Raw genomic sequence first — 18729 nt, forward strand, 5'->3', positions numbered from 1 at the left:
ATATATATATATATAATTTAATTAATAACATATTGAATTTAATAAATCAAATCTTTATTGGTAAATGTTCCCCACAACTAGTGAGCTTATTTATATTTTATTTAATTTTTATATCATATAGCAACAAAAATAAGTTCATTAGCTGTGGGGAACATTTGCAAATAAATACATATTATATATTATACATAAAATGTTTCATATTATTTATTTTATATGTTATTTATTTTAAAAAATATTTGTAAATAAGGATTTTATTTAAATAAAAAGTATAAAAACATATTATAATAATAATAATTATTTTAAATAAATACAATTAAAATTAATATAAAACATTTTATGAATAAAACAGTGGGTATAGAACAGAATCATCTCCTTTACAATAATCACGTTTTTTTGCTTTGCAGCCTAAAATGAAGACGGACAGAGTTTTTGTTTTATCCAGATGTATTTACTCAGTGCATCTTATAACATCCAAGTGAAAGATATAACACCAACATGTCAAAAAAAAAAAAAAAAAAAACCTTTTCAAAGAGTTGAAAAAAGGATCTTGTGTCAGTAGTTTGTTGAACCACGTTTTGCTTTAATTACAGCCTTTACTCTGTTGGGATATGTCTCTACTAACTTTGCACATCTAGACTTTTGCAATATTTTCCAACTCTTCTTCTACATTCACCTTTTTCTAGTTCAACCACTGTGTGGTCAGTTTTGTGTGCTTTGGGGAATGTTGTCATGTTGTCATGTTGGACTTTATTCCCATTGAAAACTCTCTGCTGCTCCCCGCCCCCTTTTCCAGCTGTGCCTTTACAGCTGTACCTCAAGATACTCTGATTAAAAAAACAAACAAAAAAAAAAACTCTGTTTGATTTTGATTATCATGTCTATCGTGCTGAAAATATGCGTTTTAAAGCAATGTTAGTTTGAACTTCTGTTATATATTGTTTTCTGAGCACACACATCCGAAGCACGCTCACAGAAAGCAGCTGTCATACGGAATCTGAGTACTAAACTAAGTTCTCTTTCATGTCTTATTGTAATTAAACTATCAAATACACAAAAGTTTGTTAAAAACACATGAGTTACAAAAACAGTCAGTTATGGCTGCGAAGGTAAACAGCTGGGAAAGAAATTGCATGCTTATATTAGATCTGTGTGGCAGGAGAGTAATATACAGTAAATAAATAAATAAATCCACTGCTCTCTTGTCTCCTCTGAGGCTGGGACTCTAATTAGTGTTCTGTGCTCGTCTCTGCAGCTAACAATAGAACAGTTAGCATGCTTTGCTCAAACTTTTGCCATGACGCTAGAACTGGTACCATTACACCATTGCTGCTTGCGAATTATGCAAAAACAGAATGGCGGCGCTGTGTGCCCCATCCATGTTTCCTTCTATCCTGACAAGTGCTCCAGTCCCTGCTGCAGAGAAACACCCCCATAACAGGACATTCTGTAGGAATGCTGTTATTTAGATGGTGAGTTGTATTGGATTTCTTCCAGACATATCATTTGGTGTTGAGGCCAAATAATTCAATTTAAGTCTCATCTGCCTCAGAAACTTCAAGGTGTGTTTTGGCAAACCTCAGTCGTGACTGCATGTGGCCTTTCTTGAAGAGTGGAGTTTTCCTTGCAACTATCCCATACAAGCCATGTTTGTGGAGAATTTGTGATATTGTTGTCACATACACACACAATGACCACTCTTTATCATAAATTCCTGCATCTGCTTTAGAGCTGCTGTAGGCCTCCTGGTAGCCTCTCTAACCAGCTTGGGGGCAGTCATGGTCTAATGGTTATAGAGTCAGACTTGTAACCCCAAGGTCACAGGTTCAAGTCTCGGTACCAGCAGGGACTGTAGATGGGAGGAGTGAATGGCCCTTGAGCAAGGAACCAAACAAACTGCTCCCCGGGCACCACACAATGGCTGCCCACTGCTCTGGGTGTGTATGTGCTCACTGCTTTGTGTGTGCACTTGGAAGGGTTAAATTCAGAGCACAAATTCTGAGTATGGGACACCATGCTTAGATACATGTCACATTACTTACACTATCCTGGGTCTTTCATCCAGTTTGGACTTCTTAATAATATACTTCACTGTGCTTCTATGCATTGATCAAGCCTATGAACTTTTTTTTTTTTTTTTGGATCCATCTCCTGACTTGTACCTGTCCACAGCTTTATCCCAGTGATCTTTTGAAAGTGCATTGCCTCCCATAGTTGATTGTTAGCTTCAGTTGCACATACAAGGACTGAAATGCTGAGCTGATCAAAATGAGCACAGCTGATTACAGCTGAAAGTCAAATGGCTTTGTGTACCAAGAAGGTGATTAGATATAATTGATTTGATTTTGCAAATCATTTTTAGGAGGCAGGTGATCCTTTTTCCAACTAAGATTTTTTTTATTTCCTGACATGTTGGTGTTGTATCTTTCACTTGGATGTTACAAGTTGCACTGAATAAATAAAGCTGGATTCAATTCAATTCAATTCAAGTTTTACAGAACTTCAACTTTACAGAAAATTAAGTTTCTACAATATTTAGTAGTAGCTTATCAGTGGTGACTGTCAGTTCATGTGCATATGGCAGAAATGTTCAGAAAAATCAATAAAAGACGTAAACAAACAGACGATTAACACTATTAACAGCATTTATGCAATCAAACTTATAGCAAAAGGTGGTAGTTCTGTATGTTGTCTCTGGGTTAACATCATCTGAGATCCTCTGAGGGGTTGGCATCATCTCTTCTCAGGTGTTCTGGATCCAGACTGGAGCTTGTGTAAATCCTAGTTACCACGGGATGTAAATAGAGATAGAAACAAATAGAGACATAATTAGCGTAGCTGCTGTTCCAGCCAAGTAAAATTAATTAGTTTAACCCAAGCTAAAGAATAATAATGCACATTTGATCAGATATAACTGCAGTCCAAAATTATGAGATGCATTATTTGAATGCTTGGCCAAAGAGGTGTGTTTTTAATCTAGATTTAAATAGAGGAAGTGTGTTTGAATCCCGAACATTATCAGGAAGGCTATTCCAGAGTTTGGGAGCCAAATGCAAAAAAGCTCTACCTCCTTTAGTGGACTTTGCTATCCTAGGTACTATCAAAAGTCCAGCGTTTTGTGACCTTAGGGAGTGTGATGGGTTGTAGCGTGGTAGAAGACTAGTTAGGTACGCAGGAGCTAAGCCATTAAGGGCCTTATAAGTAATAAAACTAAAATAAGTGGGTAAATAAGTGGATAAAACAAAAATTGTGTCCGTCTTCATTTCAGCCTGCAAACCAACAAAATTTATTATTGTAAAGGGGGTGATTCTTTTCTATACTCACTGTATATGTATTGCAAATATTCCCTACAACTAATGAGCTGAGTTTTGTTGCTATATAAGAAATTATATATATTTTTTTTATTTAATTTAATCTGATATAGCAACGAAAATAAGCTCATAGGTTGCTATATGGCATAAGAACCAATGCAATTAAAATTTCCAACAAGTAACATCTATTTATTTGTCAAAATGAAAAAACACATTCAACAAATTCACCACTCAATTCAGTTTTATTATGGCTTTTATAATCAATAATTCACTGCTTAACATTGATAGTAGTTCAGTGTATTGTTTCCCAAAGTGTTTAACCCATGTTGTCAGTGCAAAGTCACTTTCCTTACAGAGCTTAAACTCCAGCAAACACTCCTCAAACATTACACCTCCCTTTAGTTTAGTGGTTTGAGGCCTCAAATTATTCTAAACGGAGGGCACTTGACTTAATAGCACAGCCTGACACATCAACCATTACACTAAACACACCCGCTCATTAACTGCTCAAACTACAGCTGTTTTCGAGCAGTGATCTCAGTTATTTAAGACACTTCTTGTTATGTATGACCACTGACTTCAGATATTTAGGTTAGTTTGCATTTTAGTTTAATAGGTATACATTTAGTCAGTAACCAAAGAAAAGCTTTTATTTTACTACAGGAGAGAAATTGGGTATTGTCATGCTCTGTCAACAAGCAGATAAAAATAAAATAAAAAATAAAATAAAAAATCTTAGTGCAGCGTGTAGTTAAACATGTCTAGCTAGTGTTTGTTTTTCATTGTTTGAATGCACCTGTTCAACATCCTGTAAGATTGGACTTTATTCACTGATTGGGCATTTGAATACTTTGGTTTCCAAACCATCTTAAAAGATATAATTATGGTCACTAAATGAGGTGCAAAAAAATTGCCATTGTGTCATTCTAAAGCTGTACTGAAAAAATATCTGTTGAGGAGACATCTGAAGGAAAAAAAATAAAAAATACACACACCACACACACAGACAAAATATGAAAAAAAGTTAACGGCCCAAAGTGTTTGTCAGGGGTCACTGGGCGGCATCTTAAAGCACATTTCTTTCTTTAAAACAAAATAAAGATCAGTAAAACATCACATAAAAATTTCAGAAGTGCAAATCCTCATTAAAAGTAACATTTTCAAAAAAATCAGTCAAATTTGCCGAATGATACAGATTTTCCCATCAGTCTGATTCTTTTGTGCAAAGTGTAGTCCATGCAAAAGTCCTCAGTGGCTCACAAGTAAACGTTTCTGCTGTCTGAAGTAACACACATCATCCATGGCTGCTGTGATTCTGTGAAAATGGACAGATATGAGATTTAAATAACAGATAAAATGAGTTTCTCCATTCACATTCTACAATAAAACATAACTCACTATCACTGGCAGGGGGCGCTGTTTAAAATGGAATCATCCTTCACAGCTTTTATGGTTCATTGTTTACAAAGTTTAGACATCATTATCTAGAGAAAAGACATGGAAGTGGAGAGAGAGAAAAAAAATGTGTTTTTACCTCTGGGCCTGGTATCCTCCCTGACACAGGTTTACCAAAGCATACAGGTGTCTCAGAGCATATTCATACTGCAACAAGAGAGAAAAGATGTCACACACACTGCATAACACAACTTATCATGCAGATAAAAAGAGCACAAGGATGCCTGTTCAGGCTGACCGTTCATACCTCCTGCTGGTGCCAGTTGAAGCAGTGTTTCTTGTAGTGCTTGACAGCAGTTTTGTAACATTCATACTCTGTGAGTTCTTCACGTCCATCCAGGTAATCCTGCACTTCCTCACTCTCCAACACCACATGCTCCACGATCTTACGCATGGTGTTCCCAAGCAGCTCGCGCACCTACATACACACACAAAAAACAAACATAAAATCCATTATAATATGATCATCTTGATTGAAATCTCTATCACATACATCACTTGCAGTATATCACAAACACTAACATTTAAAAGTTTGGGATCAGTAAGATTAAAGTTTTTGAAAGAAGTATTTTATGCTTTCCAATGCTGTTTATTTGATCAAAAATACAGTAAAACCAGCAATAATTTCTGCAATACCAATGGAGAATTTTCAGCAGTCATTACTCCAGTCTTCAGTGTCACATGATCCTTCAGAAATTATTTTAAAAATAAAACGTTGACTTTTTTTTTCAGGATTTTTTGTTTAATAGAAAGTTCAAAAGAACATCACTTATTTTAAATAAAAAGTGACAAATTGATCAACTGAGAGTAAAGACATTTAATTAATCCTTGCTGAATAAAAATATTCATTTCATTAAGAAACTTTAATTACAACATACTTTTTAACGATAGTGTGAATTAACTTTTAACAATTAAGATAAATGAATAAATAATCATTTGTTTAAATTGATTGGTAAAAAGTAGTGCTTCAAACCTGTAGATGTTCATGGATTTCTTTCATGTAACCAACAACTGCATTAATGTCATTGGACTTCTGGAGTTTTCTCTTCATGATTGCAAGGGGCACATCAGGGCTGCTCATGAGGTCATGTTCAGTAATCACAGGCAACGACACAGGCTCAGGTGCCTTATCAAGACCTTTTGAATTACCCTGGAACACAATCACCTTCATGTGGGACAGCGTCTAAAACACAAACAAACCAAGAGAGTTACATTTGGCAAGTACAGACATGCAGACAGTACTCAGAACAGGATTTCTGCTTTTAATCAAACACTTCCTCGTCTATAAACTATACATGACTATGAACGGAAACTTTCTGAATTAGCCGAGAATGAGACAGATGCTAAACCTCAACTCATGAAGAACCTCACAGCAGATCAATATACATCATATTGTTAATAAACTATTTTTAGGATGCTGCTCACAGTTGCCACAATTTAGGGACCAGACTGATAAAATTTGATTATTTATTTATTTTTTTCCTTCTTCCAAAAACAGGGTCCATTTTACATTACATTTATGCATTTAGCAGACACTTTTATCCAAAGTGACTTACAGTGCATTCAGGATATACAATTTTTTTTTTTTTTTACCAGTATGTGTGTTCCCTGGGAATTGAACCCACAACCTTTTGCGCTGCTAACGCAATGCTACAACATATTTACGAAATGTATTTACATCTTAGTGTTTGTGAGTGCGTTACCTTGTTTCCATACTGCATTACATGGCTGGTGTTGGTTTTGGCCTTTACGATCTTGAACTGTTTGGCCAAAGTCTCTTTGTTCAGATCCTCCTAAAGAAACAAACACACAACCTTTTAAAACACCTTCCCACAGTCAGACTGCTCGGGCTGAATAAATGCTCTTTTCTATGTTCCGTCTCTTTGAAGATAGATTCTAAACAAGGTTTGCTGTTAGACGTGTACGAACCACGTCGGAGTCTTCCATCCAGTTGACACTGTACCAGTCTCCCAGGTAGGTGTCTCTGGCCTCATCATAATAACAGGCATATGAGGACTCATGAGGGTTGGCAGCGGTGGTAGCATAAACTGAGACACAGACAGAACATAGCCGATTATACGTAATGTTATTTACGCACCGCAGCATGTGTGATGTTAAAGAAAAACTCACCATTAATGTTAACTGGCAGAGGCTTCATCATAGAGCCAGATTCACAAGCTTCAATATACAACACCATCTGTGTGTGCGAGAAAGAATGTATTGAAAAAAAAAAAAGAAATGAAAAAAAAAGAAAAAAAAAAAGAAATTTGCAAACAGAAATTCTAGATTGTATCTTATTAATATTGATGAGCAAACACATGTAACAGTCACCTCCTTGTATTTGTTGTTTTGGTGCATGTACTTGATGGTTTCCATCAGGTCATCTACATGAAGCTAAAAACAGAGAAAAGAAGAGGTATGATTTACTGTACGTTTCTAGAGATGAAGCCATCTGTGTGACATTTACAACATTCCCATTAATTTATGGGTTTATGGATTAACTCATCATGCATAAGGAAGTGAAGCAATAACGCTCCCACCCAATGATTATACACAATTACCAGAAAAGTTGTCAGTGCAGCTAGTTTTCAATGCAACTCACATCTAAACCTCCTACGAGTTAAATGTGTTACTCATATGAAATCTTTCTGTCAGCTGACCTACTGCTTGAAAATTTTCAGTGGGGGGGGGGGGGGGGGGGGGGTCAAAAAATTGAGATAATCTGGGATTGTGTGTTAATTTTTTTTTTTTTTAAATAAACTAAATTACTTATGTTGATTATAAAATTTGTAATGAAATTATCAAATAGAAGCATTTACACTAGTAGTCTGAGACTTTGGAAAGAACTGTATACTGCGTGTAAAAAGGATCTGAAAGAATCGGACTCAGCTAAATGACCACAGGAAGCAGAAACTGCTTACATCATCATTAGGGAAGGCCAGCAGACCCGGTGCTCCATGATCAGTGAAATACACAAACACATGATCATTTGGACCACTGCCAGGAGAAAGAACAATAATAAAAAAATACACTGAGAAAGGAAAGTATATCACAAGACCGGTTTTTCAACTTATCTGCCTCAACATGCACAAACAGAGACAAAAGAGACAGAGATTTCACAGGGCAATAAGTTTAGTAAGACACTACAATCTATCAAAATGTACATTTCAAAACACACACTATCAACCCCCACCCCCCAAAGAAATAAAAAAAACATGCTAATGACCTCTAGCCCCTCTCTGCCACAGTTTTTATGGTAACTTGCCTTTTCAGCACTTTTCCGGAGCCTCCCTTCACACTAGCAGCATCACCTTTCAACACCGCCAGGAAGTTCTGAGGAGTCACGTCCTATATCACAAACACACACGATATTAATGAATGGACAGCAAACACACCATTTACCAACTCAAATCTCAGATTCAGAGGTGCACGTTGACTCACATCACCAGTGTAGTCCTTCAGCACTCCTTTGTAAACATCCGTTCCATTGGGTCTGTTTATGATCACTCCTGGAGTAGGGTTCCTGGACACAAATAAAAATACAGAGTCATAAGAACCTCTCCACTGAAAAGGCTTTTGGTTTTTAAGGAGCAAAACTGGTTAACTGATTATAAAAAGTATAACAATTATTAAAAAAAAATACTGCAAACAATAATAAAAAGACCTCTTTTTCCTCCTCTTATCAAACATACCGTAGGTTAAAATTTAACCACAAAACCATGTGACTAAGTCAACAATCACCTCATCTCTTTCTTTCATTGTTTAATTCAGCTGGAAGACCTGACCTACACATGAATTCATAAAAAAGCCACTAAAGCAACAAATGTCACAGCTGTCCAACTTCCAATAAAAATATAAAGATTAAAATTTGACCTCTTCCATTCTGAGAATATATATATATATATATATATATATATATATATATATATATATATATATAATTTTTTTTTTCTGTCATGTTACAATTCATCCATTTTTCCTGTTGTCACACCTAAATATTCTGGTGGTTAAATTAGATACTCGTGACTTCTGAAAGGTAACTGACTCAAAGCTTTGTTTCGGTGTGCGTGTGTGTGTGTGTGTGTGCACCAATGCATGCGGTAGAGCTTTTCATTTCTGCCTTTTGAAGTCACCACTTTAACAAAACAATTTAGGGGAAGCGCTCATTTCGGTGTTGGTGAGAAATTACCCAGAGATTTTTTTTGTATATCTGAAACAGCTAACAGCACATTTTCTACAATCTGAGGCCATATGGGGTAAAGTGCTTGTTCTTCTCTTAATCCAATATCTCTTGGGTTACCTGTCCAGATCTCACTATACCAGTGGTTCTCAACCAGGGGGCCCCCAATAAGTCTTTTTTTAATTAACATAAAAAAAAAAAAAAAAAAAAATATATATATATATTATATATATATATTACATTTTATATAGATATATATATATATATATATGATATATATATATAATATATATCTATATATATATATATATATATATATATATATATATATATAAATATTAATTTAATACTAAATCTAAACTCTTTTAATTAACATACTAAAAAATGATTAAAGAGACATCATTTTTTTTTAGTTTATTAATTGTAATTAAAACTAAAGTAACAGAGTAAATATAAGCTTAGATAGGAGAGACTTTGAATATTGTTTTGGACATAGGAGGGCCTTGGAGTCAAAAAGGTTGAGAACCACTACATTACACTACCACCAATTTGTTTAAATCGTACAAGTCATACTCACTCAGGGTTCTGAGCAAGATCATCATACATCATCACCACAATCTGCTCATCGGGAATACCATTCCTATGGACAATCTGATATGCATGGCACACATCGGCCTATACACACACACACAAATAAAACACAATAAAAATCTAAAAAGACTTCAGATATGACAACTGACTAAAAGTTCGGAAAAACCCATGTACTTTTTCCACCTCAAAGATCCAGTTCCACCCTCACCTGGTGTCTGTAATTGTACCAGCCATTCGATCCGGCCACAATGAGGACCCAGTGCTTCCCGGTTTCTGGCTGCTCGGCAGGAAAACCACTCACTACCAGCCCCAGGCTCAGGGCAAGACCTAAAACCGCTACTATCTGGGGACTCATCTCTGCGATCTACCTGAAACAGAGATGAAAAATAATCCACTTGCTTGCAACATAATACTTGCTATTATAAGTTTAAAGATTGTAAATTCCTTTAAAAGGCATTTGTATTTTTCAAACTACAAAAAGTACTTAATGACTTTCATTTCGCTTATAATATAATATACTTGTATATTATAATACAGGCATATTCTAAATACCCAACACACTTTCATTTTCACTAAGCCTTTATAGATACAAAAAAAAAGCTGTTTTTTCAAAACACACCCCACAAAATATCTTCTTACAACAAAAACCCAGATAAAAAGAATAAGTGTGAAATTTTAGAATCTGTGATCTTTTGAGTTAATTTATTAGAAGTTTCGCACTATGCTGAACATTTCATATTTACAAAAATCAACCATAGTTAATTAATACAGTTATTGTTACTACTATAAAACCATAATAAATCTCCTTCAAACAGAATATGACCTATTATTTGGTTAAATGTCTTATATGATAATGGTAGAAAATACTAATTGTGGAAATAAAAGACTGTAACTTTAAAAATGACTGTTTACTAAGGTATATTTTAGAAAGTGATCTCGTAATCATCATATAAACATACAAGGACATCAGGCTACAATAATAACACAGGCCAGAGGGGGATTTAAACTGTACTCGTGTTAGCTAAATGTGGTATTTAACCTGGAGCTGATTAATTATACAAACTTCAACCAAACAAAACGAGTATAATTAATTTAATTTAGAATTAAATATAAATAATCGTAGTTTCAGTGCTCTTACCCGTTCAGTACGCGCTGCCCGAGCTGCCCGCACTGGAGCTACGCGACGCTTTAGACTGTGCTACGACGCATGCGAAGCAGCCAATCAGCGAAAACGGAGTCCACGAGCCATCCAATCAGCGACACAAGGCTCCGCGCAGCATCCAATCACATTTGACTCCTGGGCGGAGCCTCAACTGACCGCGTGACTAGCCAGTCATGTGCAACGAGTTTGACTGAAACAAAACAAGAAAAGAGGAAGCTTTTCGAAAGTAGTGCGCTTAAGTGGTCTACCATTTGACAAGGAGAGTGGTTATGTTCGTTCAGGGGGAAAGCCTCTGCTGTTTTAGGGGATTTAATAATTGGTTAGAAAAAAAGGTTATTCATCATCTTTACTGAGAAGCCTTAACATATATACCTGGCCTTCTTTTTTTATTATCTGGGCAGAAAATAATCGAGCACATGATCAGGTCACCCGTTTGTCACATGACTGCTATTTCACTACACCACGCATATTTTTATAGCTAGGTTGATCTCACCTGTTGTGCTGTTTTTACAGGTGTCGTTCTAGTAACCAGGAACAGACCATTTACATGCAATGCTTATACTAAATAGACCTGATACTCACTGTTGTTTCAGATCAGGCTATAATAATCTGTACTGTTTCTCACTGGTAAATCCCTTCTGCAGATTCTTAAGTAATTTACCGATACTGATTCTCAAGCTTAAGGCAAATTTATTGAGACAGTGGTTTTATTATGAATTACACCTGTAAGACTCTAAATTATCATTCATAATTCTAGATTTAACTTAGTGAAACCTTTGACACCTAATGTGCTTTTTTATCTTAGCAATAATTTATTACACCAGTATTAAAGTCTCTTCACTGGGTGTCTAGGATTCACTGTAAATTCTTCTGCTGGTGTACACACCACAAACAAGCTTCCTCAAAAAGTCCCCTCAATATTTTAATAGATTTTCAGATATGATCTCTGGTAACTATTATCAGAGACCCCATGATAGTCTAAGCTATTTTAACAAGAACATGAGAAAAGTTTCATATATATAATGTAGCATATTTTGCTGAAGAAAAGCTATATGGCTGGATTACTCAAAAAACAAAAAAACAAACAAAAAAAACAACAACTAATAATTGGAACATTAACAATTTATAATAACGTTTTCACTTTTTCAGAACTCTGCACTAACAAAGTTTGTCACACACAAACACACTTTTTTGTCACATAAACACTTATCAAAAGTTTCAAGACATTCATAACTATTTGAATGTCCATTAACTAATGATTTTTATATTATGTCGACCGAAATTAAGAATTATAATGTGATATAAATTTTGGCCATATTGTCCAGCCCTTTTATATATAATGTGTTTTACCAATATCTGATAAATATAAATATCAAAAAGAAAACTCTTCTTCACAATCAGGAGTGAGGAAATTAATTTTTTTCCTTCTGTCACTGTTTCTTAACACAAATTGATAAGAATACTTAAGTGTAATAGGACACCAGTTTAGCACACTCTGAAATTTAACATTTTCCCAAAAGGTCTTTATTTTTTTCTATTTTGAGATATCGGCTTTATATACTAACTGCTTTTCTTTATCCTAAAGACACGATACTGATATACAGATTATGCCAGTGATCACAGCCAAAGCAATGAATCACTGCACTTTATAAGCATAAAAAACATTAGTGATCAGCAAATGGAGCCATTTCTTTGTTAACTACTCTCATGGTTTGTGTCTTCTCATGACTATTTTTAAGGGCTGTGTCCCCAAATCACATGAATATGAGTTCATGCCCCAGATGCACCTCAATTCATCCTTCTCATAAAAGAATGACATCAATCACTTGGGAGCAGGACTTAATAATATTTATGCATTGTCTTTATTTGTCCTGTAAATGAAAAACAATATAACAAAATGTAAATACAATAATAAATATTCAAAGCCAAATCTTTATACAGACACATTTATATATTCATACATAACTACACGTGGTTAAAAAACCACTTCTGTTCTCAAGCTAAAGAAATAACTGTCAAAATGGCAGAAAAGAATGTGTTGATAATTTCGCATTTTGCATTCCAAAGGCATCGGTAACCATGGTGATTCAAATGTAGAGGAATAAATAACTTGTAATCGTAGAAAGTAGTGCACAGCTGCAAATCAAAAACAAAACAAATCATAGTGCAAGTTAAAGTTTCTCATAACAAATCTCTGTTGTCAAATGGATCCTCAAAAAAAAAAAAAAAAAACACAAGGATGAAGAATAAGAATGACATAAGAGAGCTCTGTATCAGAAGCACCTGCTTCTGTTTTATCATCATCCTCAACGTGATCATCTGTCTGTCTTGGCAGCTAGTAAAAAACAGTCTGTCACATGATTCACTGCATGTCCAGGGCAGCACTGTGCACCCGACTTAATTTGGCAGAAATACAAAATAAAACTTAATTATAGCTGTAATAAAAAAACTCTTCTCTGCGTGTACATCAAGCTCGTTTGTAGTGTTCCCTGTGAGTGTGTTTACAGACAGCTGATGAGATGCATAGAACCTAAAAAAGCAGAATGAGACCGCAGCTGCTCGTAAAGGAGAGAAAAAGAGAGAGAAGAGTTTACAGAAGCTGATCTCTCATGCAGCATATCTGAGGAACACAAAGCAAGGCAGCTTTCTGTCCAGATTTGAGCAAGTGTGCTTCTTGCAGCGTGTGTGAGTGTGTATGTTCTCCATTTGCACGATTCCCTGGCTTCCTGCGCCCTGATCAGCAGCTGGAAGTGAGCGTGGCCTCATTCTTCCTCTGGCCTGACATTACACGAGTGTGTCCTCACACTTCTGCCCCCAGTTCAATCACTCCCGTCTCTATAATGGGAACCAGTTTATCATCCACCTGGACCAGCAGGATGGTCTTATCAATGTGAGACCGACTAACCGGATCACGACTGCAAGGCACCCAACGATGAACCACCTATGGAGAGAGAGGGAGTAGTGGGAAATTAGGAAAGAAGGGTGAATCCGGGGGGGTAAGGTTTAACTGTCCAAAAAGTCCAATAATATGGTCCTAAAACATGCTTTAATTCTTAAAAAATAATCTCTATTTTTTTTTTCGACGTGAAATGTGACTTAGACAGTGGACATATTGTTTGGCAGGATTTTTCTGACTCACCCAATAAAAAATAATTAAAATGTTTTTTTTTTTTGTTTTTTTTTATGGTTTTATTTTGCATTAAGTTAATGGGAATTTAGGAAAATGTACTTTATTATAGTTTTAAAATATGCAAAGAGTCAATATGTATTTTATTTTTTTTTCCTTTTGATTTTGGGGTGAAATATGACCTGGACAGTGGATATGTTCTTTGACAGGATTTGTCTGACTCACCAAATAATGATCAAAATGGAACCAGATTCTTCAATTATCATGCATTTTGGAAATCACCTGTGCCGTGGATCTCCAACTAAGATGGGCTCAGGAAAACTACAGACACATCTAATGACATCCTAAATCACTCCAGGGAAGGATACAGCCAAAAGTGTGTGTGACCCACACAGAAATGTAATATATGACATATATTGCCCTATATCAAGAGTGATATTGCCAAATATGTTACCTATAAGGCCATAAATAATGTTTACATAAGTACAGTCTCTGGGTAGATGAAGGTATGAAGTTTATCTGTAAAATCATATACTAATATCTATATGATGATTTTTATATGGTATTATGTAGTAACCATATAAATCAATAATATATATTTTATTTATATATGCAACTTTATTAAAAGAACATACAGTATATATACAAAAATATGTTTATATATGTTTTGTAATAAATGCATTTAAAACATTTATTTAAAAAACATATGTTTTTTTTTTCAATAAAGTTGTATATATAAATAAAAATATATTATAAGACATATATAGTCGCTACTTATAATACCAGCGAGACCCCACTCTGACATGGAGCGCAGTTGTGCTTCAGATGACCCAATTTCAAATCCCGACTCCCGGGACTTTCCCAATCCCATAAATATTTTATTTATTTATTGCCTTTTATATTACTTAATACACATACATAAATATACATACTTGCATGGGCTAGATATACATATTAATATATGAAAATGTTCCAATTTATTTTTACTTCATATGACAATATATTTCAAATATGGATATGTAAAACATGTAAATATAAAACATTTGCATATATAATTTTTTAATATATATATATATATATATATATATATTTTTTTTTTAGCTTTAATTTATTTTTATTTCTGTGTTAGTTTTAGTAATTTTAGTATTTAGTATTATTTTAAGACCAATTTTAATATTAGTTTATTTATTATATTTTATTTTATTATATTTAAGTTTTTCACTTTATTTATATAGTATATTTATATTTTATTTCAATTACAATAATTTTCTTTCATTTCAATTTCAAAAATGATTTAAAAAAATTTCAGTTAACAATAACAACACTGGTGTGTGATGTACTCACATGACCCTCCATGCCTTCTAGGGGACTCCAGTCCCTCCAGAAGTTGCGTCCAGATCTTAGTCTCATACTCTCATCTGGCCACACCAGCTCCTTCCTCTTGGGATGATTCATTACATCCAACACCTGACTCACATCCACAATCTACACACAAAAAAATGTGTATGCTTCATTATAACATCAAATTTCACAGTTAAAGGGCCAAATACGAGAAGGCCAGATGCTCACCTGCACCCTGTAGGAGATGTCATCCCTTCTCAGACAGGACAGCGAGGGATTGTGATGATGATGGTGGATGTAGTGAAGATGATGGTGGGGGTGAGGATGGTTGTCTGTCCCCAGCACTAAGGCTTCGTTTCCCAGCAGGCTGGCGAGTGTGTGGGTGTGTCGTTTGCAGGGCGGGATGGAGTGGGCAGAGAGGGAGCTGGAGGGCCCGGGCGGGTCGGGGATGGCGACTGAGGCATTGGTGCCCAGCCGGAGTTGGAGGGAGGTTGGCAGCGTGCGGAGAGAAAGCTGGCTGCTGGAGGAACGTCTGCAGGGCTCCAGACCCGTCACAGACGTGCGGAGTGAAGACTGGCGGCTGCTGCTGTGACGATATGAGGATGACTGACTGACGACAGACGCACGAGCAGGAGACTGACGAACCAAACCAGACTGCACTGACTGAGAACTCTGACTCGTACCTGAAGAGAGAGAGAGACTGTAGGTTACTTTCTTTCTTATCTATCTATCTATCTATCTTTGCATTTTTATCTTTTCATCCTTCCATCAATCTATCCATCAGTCCATCCATCCATTTATCTATCTTGTCATCTATCTATCTATCTATCTATCTATCTATCTATCTATCTATCTATCTATCTATCCATACGTTTATTTATCTTTTTATCTATCTACCATGCATCCATCTATATATCAGTCTATCTATCCATCCATTTAGACATCAATCCACTTATCTATCCATCAGTCAATCGATCCATCAGTTTATCTTTCTTTTTATCCATCCATCCATCAGTCTATCCATTAATCTATTTATCTATCTATCAGTCCATCCATCTGCTTATCTATCTTTTTATCCATCATCCATCCATATATTTATCTTTTCATCTATCCATACATCTGATTATCTACCTTTTTATCTATCCATCCATCAATCTGTTTTTTAAAAAAAACTTTTTACACATCCATCCACCCATCAGTCTATCCATCCATCCATTTATCTAAATGTATGTCTGACAAGATTTAAATTAGGCCTAAATAAAACTTCACAATCTTTCAACTTTTTAGAACGCTTTGTCACGCCAACATGCAATTAGGGCTGGGTATCAATACAAATGTCCCGATTCGTTTCGATTTCGATTCAAGGGCTATCGATTCGATTCGATTCTCGTTTTTTATTTTAAATTTTTTTTTTATTACATTCAGTAAATATATATTTAATACAAATGCTATTGATATTTCTAAAAAATGAACAGTAAACATCAGTTTACAAATGGTGAATTTATAAATAGAAATTAAGATCCACAGGCCTGTATTTTAAACCTTTTCTACTTTTTGTATAGGGTCCTTTTTTAAACAATAATAGTGCCATATAAAATGTTCTTCTTAATTTTTCTGGTAATCAGATGAAGGCATAAAACAATTTAATTTATCCTAAACAAATGAAAAACCCCTTTATTTTTTGGCAAACAAAGTGCTGCACAACAGAGGTTTACTGTTAAAATGTTAAAGAAAACAAATGTGATTATTCCTTTAAAAATATAGATTTATTAATATTTATTAGTAGTAGTAGTTGTAGCTTTGTTGTTACATTGAGTCTAAAGACTGCTATATAGTAATATATTTTTGACAGTTTCTTCACGTTAAACTAAACTTTTATTTTGACGGGTTGCCGTGAGGAACTTGCAGCTGCTGTATATCTGATATGAAGGTAGTTTTGTCAAATTAAACGGTAAAATGCTAATGAAGTGACTCTCAGAGCAGCTGGGGATGAAATTTGTGTATTCATATCATCATAGTGAGACGACAGAGGCTGAAAACACAGCGAGTGTCGTCCACGCTTGTGTAAACAAAACAGTGCGTTGCACCATCCACCATTCATTCATTCATTGCGGAAATTATGGCACCTTTACGCGTGATGTCAAATGCTACCGCAGATTTGTAGTATTACTATAAAATTTTATCTGAGCATTGCAAATCGCACATATTGCTTTGTTCTTGGTTCTTGTCAACAGAATCTCCGCCATGATAAGCACTGAATGAGTGACAGGCTTTCTGTTGTAACATTGTGCAAGGTAAATAAGAGGGTGACATATAGTGGAGAAGACTAATGAAAGGATTCACATTAATCAGATCTTCTTTCAAATGTTTGCGGAAATAAATACTGAAAAAGATCGATTCATGGCTTTTGAGAATCGATATCGAATCGACGTCATTTAAAAAACGATTAATTGAATATCGTTTTTTTGCCCAGCCCTACACGCAATGCTTGTTTTGATGCACTTTTCTAGATACTTCGGCAATAAAACACATATTATACCAATAAAGTATCATGTTAAACCTAAAAACTGATATAGTATCTGAAAATATTAACCAGGTAAGGCCTAAGTCATTACAATACAAAATATATCATAATTACAGTGGGTACAGAAAAGAATCATCTCCTTTAAAATAATCACATTTTGTTGCTTTGCAGCCTGAAATGAAGACGGACACAGTTTTTGTTTTATCCAGCTGTATTTACTCTTAAAACATCTAAGTGAAAGATATAACAACATGTCAGAAAAAAAACAAAAAAAAAGGCTGTAATTGAAGCAAAAGGTGGTGATAATTTTGTTATATGTTGGTGTTATATCTTTCACTTAGATGTTATAAGTTGCACTGAGTAAATAAAGCTGGATAAAAAAAGTGTCCATCTTCAGGCTGCAAAGCAACAAAATGTAATTATTTTAAAAGGGGTGATGCAAATTACACAGTAAACGTGCGTGTGTACAACCAGCAGGTGACTGTGTTTACCTAGAGAATGAGGTGTGTAAGCGTGCAGTGCTGTGGGTCCTGAGCTGTGCTGGGAATCACTCGCTGCTGTCCCAGAATTCCCAGAATTCCCACTGCCACATGACAAGCCACCCGCATCACAATCTTCAACATTCCCGCCACTGTTACAGCCAGCGCCGCAACCCTTACGCAGTCTGCAGTGAGAAAGATGAGCGTCATTATTATTACAATCAAAACATGTCAATTCTCATTTACTCAGCCACACACACAAACCTGTGCCACGTGTTGACGATAAAGTTTCGTATGTTGGCAATGCTGATTGGTCCTCCCATAATGCGTCTTAGCTGTGGGTGTGTATTACAGTAAGATGTTGTCAGAGGCGACACATAGATGGGATATCCGATTGGCTGGTCACATGAAGAGTTTATCATGTTGCGTAGTGCTTGCTTGGCATTCTGGATGCTTCCACGCTCTGGGTTTCGGTTCCGCAAAAACACCAATTCCTGCTGCTGTCCCGCCCACAGGCCGCGTACACACTCCTTATTCACCTAAGAACATGCAGACATGGAAA

The 18729-nt window shown here is 35.4% G+C and overlaps 2 protein-coding genes across 3 annotated transcripts in view; both read right to left on the reverse strand.

Moving 5' to 3' along the window:
- Nucleotides 1-3531: 3531 nt before the first annotated feature.
- LOC109100486 (legumain-like) lies at nt 3532-10819 on the reverse strand. Of its 2 annotated transcripts, none has more exons than XM_042769279.1 (14): nt 10673-10819; nt 9743-9902; nt 9521-9618; nt 8205-8286; nt 8029-8111; nt 7685-7760; nt 7095-7157; nt 6894-6960; nt 6693-6811; nt 6467-6556; nt 5737-5946; nt 5011-5181; nt 4843-4910; nt 3532-4623 (listed from the first exon to the last, which is right to left on the reverse strand). In XM_042769279.1, the coding sequence occupies exons 2-14, from the start codon at nt 9887-9889 to the stop codon at nt 4557-4559; spliced, it is 1341 nt and encodes a 446-aa protein (XP_042625213.1). In that variant the 5' UTR covers nt 9890-9902; nt 10673-10819; the 3' UTR covers nt 3532-4556. The 2 variants fall into 2 exon arrangements, with proteins under 2 accessions (XP_042625213.1, XP_042625214.1); XM_042769280.1 differs by having other exon boundaries at nt 9743-9898; nt 10673-10803.
- A 1716-nt stretch (nt 10820-12535) lies between these two features.
- Nucleotides 12536-18729, reverse strand: part of LOC109083712 (pecanex-like protein 1) — a 39389-nt gene continuing 33195 nt past the window's right edge. Inside the window, 5 exon segments of the mRNA XM_042769281.1 lie at nt 12536-13637; nt 15168-15308; nt 15393-15847; nt 18180-18352; nt 18432-18706. Coding sequence (XP_042625215.1) covers nt 13497-13637; nt 15168-15308; nt 15393-15847; nt 18180-18352; nt 18432-18706 — 1185 coding nt within the window. The 3' untranslated portion in view covers nt 12536-13496.

This window comes from Cyprinus carpio, chromosome A13 (assembly GCF_018340385.1).
Source record: "Cyprinus carpio isolate SPL01 chromosome A13, ASM1834038v1, whole genome shotgun sequence".
Classification (NCBI taxonomy): domain Eukaryota; kingdom Metazoa; phylum Chordata; class Actinopteri; order Cypriniformes; family Cyprinidae; genus Cyprinus; species Cyprinus carpio.